This window comes from Sinocyclocheilus rhinocerous, unplaced genomic scaffold (assembly GCF_001515625.1).
Source record: "Sinocyclocheilus rhinocerous isolate Xijiao unplaced genomic scaffold, SAMN03320098_v1.1 scaffold2583, whole genome shotgun sequence".
NCBI lineage: Eukaryota > Metazoa > Chordata > Actinopteri > Cypriniformes > Cyprinidae > Sinocyclocheilus > Sinocyclocheilus rhinocerous.
In genome coordinates this window covers 14406-20873 of record NW_015650696.1, presented here as the reverse complement: position 1 = coordinate 20873, position 6468 = coordinate 14406, and the positions used below count along the sequence as shown (strand labels likewise).

Genomic DNA, 6468 nt, shown 5'->3' with positions numbered 1-6468 from the left:
ATCACAATTAAAAGAACCAAAGACTTAAACTACTTCAGTCTGTGTGCATTGAATTTATTTAATACACGAGTTTCACAATTTGAGTTGAATTACTGAAATAAATGAACTTTTCCACGACATTCTAATTTATTGAGATGCACCTGTATATCTAAAAAGACTCACTGTAAAACTATTAGTTGTTTGATGAGAACCAAACAATGACTGCACAGATTAAAATATGTTTTATATGCATGTTTTATAGACCACACTACACAGAGTATACACTATGCAAAACATATTACATTAACAATCAAAATTATAATCTTAAAAGTGCCAGTTTAGTTACCACACAAGTGGAGAGGTAAGTGTTGTTTAATCTGTGGCACCGATGCAGCGTATACAAAAACAACTGAAATGTAATAGATGCATAAAATTACAAAGGCAGCTTTTGGAGCATATAAAAATAAAGCATTATAATAACACATACCTCATTGGTCATATAGCTGGGTAATATCAAAGGAAACATGCTGATTATGATAAAATACGGAACTACAAAATGCCACAGACATTAAAATTTTACAGTGTTTAAAAATAACTACAATGTGTAGAGAAAATAATTAAATTTTTACAATACTGACAGTACTGAAGTATTTAGTGTTGGCACGATGCACAATAGACAACACAATTTTAAATATACTTTGCCTACTGCAGTTTATGAGACTGCCATGATTCTGAATATTAGCACTGCTGAAACAACAAAAAAGATTTATCACACAAATTAAGGCTTAAAGTCTGTATGAATAAGGGCAACATGAAAAGCACAATCTGATTTTTCATTGTGAATTAGGCTGGTTGAGAAGATTCAAGTATGTGCATGAGTTTATGGTTATGTTGATCAGATAGAGTGTATATTTGCTGTTTGTCTCAGAGCTCCACAGTCCTGAGGTGTCCACGAGGAGAAACGCTGCCCAGGTTATGTAGAATACACTCTGAGGCCTCCACTACACTCCCACAACATGACCAGTGGGGCTTACCGGGGTGTCCTGTATGACCATGTCCACAACCCTGAAACCCTCCTGAGTGCGCAAACACACAGAAATTCATATTAGGTGAAAACAGACTTTAAAAAAAAAAAAAAAAAAAAATTTTTTTTTTTTTTTACATTTTTGGTGTAAACAAAAACAGAGTAAACAGTACCTGGCATAGTTCCTGTGCAGCCACAGCGTGCCTCTTTAGTGCCCCCGCTGGAGCAGAAGGAACAACAATGGAATATGCCACGGTGACATCTGAACTTCCTTTTCACATTTAGCACAAATGGTGAACCCTAGAAACCACCTTTTGTTAGAATATCATTCCCAGCATCACTGATATTCTTTTAAACTGGCAAGTAAAATGCTATCATTATTAGACACAGCTGCACTGGTTTAACTAAACACTTACCTTGACGTCCTGTGCTTTAACACAGACCCACACAGAGTAAAGACCTGCTTCAGCTGGGGTGTAGGACACACCATAGGAACCATCACCCTTATCCACCACAGCCGCCTCCACAGAGCTGTAAAGTGACAGACACACTCATGAAAAGTCACAGTCTGAATATGATAAGGTCTGATATCAGATGCCGATAATGGAATGTGTAGTATTCTAACTCCAATTTCGTCTTTTCCTTTCTAGGCTTGTGTTATAGTGTATTTAAAACACATTCAGTTTATTATTTCTACTACTTCAGAAATCTCATTCTTGTTTAATTTAAAGGGATAGTTCACCCAAAAATGAAAATTCTGTAATTATTTACTCACCCTCATGTCGTTCCAAACCCGTAAGACCTCCGTTCATCTTCGGAACACAAATTAAGATATTTTTGAATTGAATTGAATTGAATAATTTTACCAAGCTACGAGAATACTTTTTGTGCGCAAAAGAAATCACCCTAGCGCCATTTTGGAGAGTATCCACTTAACGTAAATTGCGATTGCTGTTTGTGTCAGCTGTGCCACGCGGATACGCCGTTTACGCTTTGATTTGAACGAAAACAATGTATGTACGAAAACAATGTATGAGTATTCTCGTAGCTTTGTAAAATTACGGTTGAATCCCTGATGTCACATGGATTATTTGACCGATCTCCTTGCTACGTTTCTGGACCTTGATCGTGTAAGGACCATTGCTGTCTATGGGAGGGTCAGAGAGCTCTCAGATTCCTTCAAAAAATATCTTAAATTGTGTTCCGATGATGAACGGAAGTCTTACGGGTTTGGAACAACATGAGGGTGAGTAAATAATGACAGAATTTTCATTTTTGGGTGAACCATCCCTTTAAAGGGATACTCCACCCCAAAATGAAAATTTGGTCATTAATCACTTACCCCTATGCTGACCAGCACGGGGTCTCCACCTTGGCCCATCTGCTCTCCGGAGGAGTCCCTGCAAACCAGAGTGAACTCTCCCCTCTGGCCTTCACGACCTCCTTCCACACCTGTGAGTTATTCAAGGACAGACACGTGTCAGTGACACAGGATATGTAACAGAAGTAGCGAAAGGTCTTTTCTTCTGAATTGAGACATGCATCCAAGTGAAACGGCTTATCAAAAAATAAAAAAATATATAGGACAAAGACTTGGTGCTATCCATCAGTTGTTGATTAGATGGAGGCAAATCTGAATGCAAGCTTGCAGTCGATTGCATTAAAGGGACGGGTTTATGCAGACTAAATGAGTGGAGAAGTCCGGCATACGTCACCAGAGAGAAGTCTGTTGTTTCACAGGAAGAACACATTCAGTGTTATAACATTTGGATTAAGACTTATGAGGTAAAAAAAAAAAAAAAAAACGTGCACAGATTAATTAAAAAATGCATTCTGATTTATAATGTTTTTTTTTTGTAAAGGAGTAAAAAGATCTGATGAAATCAAATCATCAAATCAGAACTGGATTGTGTCTTGTTCACATCAGCGCTTAACACAAGCTCCAACAAATGACAGTTTCTTGTTTTCTGTGACTGTGGGAAACCTGACATGGACGGTCAGCCCGCACACCACTGGCAAACAGCAGTGTATTCTCCTCCTGCTGTGAACCTACTTGTGGCATGCTGGGACAGAGCTGGATAAGTGTCCCTTTTACAATTATACTCTAGGAGCTCCAGTACATAAAAAGGTTGGGTTGTCATGGTAGCCAGGAATGTTGTCTGCTGTTTATCCCAGTGCCATGCCCTAGGGCCTTTGGGTGTGTGCACTTGTATGTGTATGTATGTCTATGTGTGTGTGTGGGGGGGGGACAAATGCGGATAAAAGGTCTCACTTTCAGACTGAAGATCTTGTCACACAATCTGAACTCAGAAAGCTTCAAATATACAGTTTCATCTGAGCTGTACTGTTTCTGAGGAATGTGCACTGAACCATCATGTGTTTGACCAACAGAGCTTAAAATTCCACAGTAAAGTCCCCATACCAAACACTTGTACTGCATGTGACCACATAGCTTCATGAGTAATCATATTTACAGTTAAAAACAGACTAATGACCAAATTCAAAGGGAGAAAGGCTAATAAAAGTATAAAACAACTGGCAGATTTACTGAAATTTTTTACTTTAAAGGAAGCAGTTCTGTCATATCTTACTGAACTTTATTTCATTTCAAACCTGTATGACATTCTTCTATGGAACATAAAACCTAAGGTTTTTTTTTTATATTTTGAATTTTGAAAGAATATTCTTATTTTAACATAAGGAAATTGAATTGGGACTGGCATGGTCAAGCTCCAAAATGACAAAAATCAAGTCTGCTACAACCAAATGATGGCCTTTTATGAGTAACAGACCAAAAATTATTCAAATTATTCACTGAAAATCTGTTCTTTAGAGTTGTGTGTAAAGTAGCCACATCTGATTTGTTAATGTTCATTTTCAGGTGAACTATCCAGTCATCAGGTCTAAGTCAGTTTTGAAAAAAAAATACCCCCATTGCCAAAAAACAATTTTTGAAGCCTATCCATGTACAACGATGACAGTACCCTACTCCCACCTTCTCCCTGGATCGTGCACTTGCTGGGATCCACAGTCTTGGCATGTATGACTCCCACCACAGGAAATCCCTGCACCTCCCCAGCACTCTCTTGGGGAAGGAAACAGATGCTGTTGGCATTATCATGGGCGACCGTCGTTGGGTGTGGGTCGAATCCCGACTCCACAAGGTTCATCAGTCTCCTCATAGTAACTCCTTTGGCACTGAGGATTTCAGCGTCAGAACCACACGTAAGCAGGCGTTCTGCAAAGTCCACCCCACCACGGACGTCAGACAAGGCCTGCTGCTGCTGAGCTTTCTGCAGATGGAGTTGGTTCCTGTGCTGCAACCTTAAGTCCTCCAGTGATCGCAGTAGTGAACAGCAATGTGCCTCCACCGCGCTGGCATAGCTCCGAGCAAACGCCCGGATCTCACCCGCCAATGTATCAGTCCGTGTTTGCAGCATCTCTTGGGAAGTGTCCACGCGTCTCAGAGAGTCCTCCAGACGAACAAGACGGGGCCTTAAGCTCCTGACAACCAGATCCCTGATGCGATCGCCATGATGACTGATGACTTCATGGGCAGAGCTACAGTGGTGGTCACGGTGAAAGGTGGCCGCACACTCCAGACACACGGTGAAGTCACAGGACTCACAGAAGAGCCGTAACTCCTGGCCAGGATGCAGTGAGCACAAGACGGGTCTAGTGAGACGACCCTGACATTTCAGCTCCTGTAGGCTTTGGATAGAGTGAGAGGTGGTCCTCTTCTGTCTCCTGCAGGGAAGACACATTTCAGGAGTTCAAGTCATGACGGAAATGTGAACGCCACCACAATGTCGTAATTTAGAGTTGGAAACTGGATTTTCTTTGAGGTCCGAACTTCATGGTGGAATCAACGGATGAAGGATAAAATTAGTTGAATTTTTTTTCTTGGATGTACAAAATATGATAGTATTATACAATTACAATAGCATATATAACAATTCAGTTCACAACACTTTCATAGAATGCATAAAAACACACCTGTTGCACATTCTTTATCATTTTGTAGAAGTAGAGTTAAATAATCTTGCTTTATTAAGTCTTATTTTATAAGACTTCCCAACTCGTACAAACCTGTCTGGAGCACTTTTGCAACGACTGTTTGTATGACAAAGCTGAGAATGCATTAATAGGAATAATTACCACTATATCCTTTATTGCAGTAGATGGACGTGTCATATGCTCTCAAAATACATCATTTTGGAAAAGGAAATCTTGATAATATTTAATATTATACTTGGAAAAACCATACAGGTTTGAAACAACGTGAGGGTAAAAAAAATTATGACAGAAGATGTTTTTTTTAACTATCCCTTTAACATCTCCATTTGTGTTCTAGGAATAAAGTCATACATGGCTTATGGGGGTAAATAAATGGCTACTTTTCATGTTAATTACCAAACCGCCTCTAATAAACTAACCTGTGGGCCTGACTGCAGAAGTCGCAGAGATTGACACAGCACACCTCACAGCGCTTCCCCGCGTCACTTTCGCTGCACAAGTCGCACAAAACCCTGCAGTCCACCAGCAGGGTCTCCGCGAAAACCTCGTCCAGCGCAAGATGGTCAATGGTCAGCCCATCCACACCGGACGGGGGCAGATCCACCTCTGAATCGCACTCAGGACACAGGATTGTTGAGCCAGAGTTGCGCCCCTGCATGTCATCTTCTGGCGAACGTCGTTCCCCGTTCACGCGACGCACAGAAAACGGCTCGAGCTGGCGAATGCAGTCCGCGCAGAACGTGTGCAAGCAGGGCAGGATTTTAGGGTCTCGATACGTCCGACTACAAACACCACAGACCGCTCTGGACTTCTTTCCAGTGTCCCCCAGTGTACTCAAGACTGCTTCTTGCTTTTCTTCATGAACTAATTGCTCTTTGCAAAGTGACATTGTAGTTGTTATTTTTCTACTTATTTTTCTATTTTTCTCTGCACTGTAAAATGGCTAATCGTCTTTGGTAAATATTGTCATTTACTAAAAAAAATGGAACTCTCACCAAACTGAGTTAACTTTTTCACTCATGTTATTTGAGAACGTGTCTCGCCGTCCAATCATTTTACGCGTACACGTTTGGAGGCGTGACCTGAAATCTGACCTGTTCTAGCGTGTAAAAAGAGGAACCCTATGCCTGCAAACCACACGTGGAATATGGGTGTCCCCATCTGCTGGGCTGGCTAGACAAGATCAAGATCACAAACCACCACAAAGGTTAAAGATTGCTAATATGCAGTTCATGCTTTATTTCCTGCCAATTCCCTTTGCAAAATACAGTTTCATTTCAAAAATGGACATTTGTTTATAATTAACCAGGAGCGCAGAACGTGTGCAAGCAGGGCAGGATTTTAGGGTCTCGATACGTCCGACTACAAACACCACAGACCGCTCTGGACTTCTTTCCAGTGTCCCCCAGTGTACTCAAGACTGCTTCTTGCTTTTCTTCATGAACTAA

General features: G+C 40.8%; 1 protein-coding gene across 1 annotated transcript; it reads right to left on the bottom strand.

The window, feature by feature from the left end:
• Positions 1-209: 209 nt before the first annotated feature.
• Positions 210-6076, bottom strand: trim45 (tripartite motif containing 45). The gene is made up of 7 exons (XM_016517441.1): positions 5440-6076; positions 3999-4750; positions 2346-2455; positions 2289-2293; positions 1420-1534; positions 1177-1303; positions 210-1055 (listed from the first exon to the last, which is right to left on the bottom strand). The coding sequence occupies exons 1-7, from the start codon at positions 5907-5909 to the stop codon at positions 904-906; spliced, it is 1731 nt and encodes a 576-aa protein (XP_016372927.1). The 5' UTR covers positions 5910-6076; the 3' UTR covers positions 210-903.
• Positions 6077-6468: the final 392 nt, after the last annotated feature.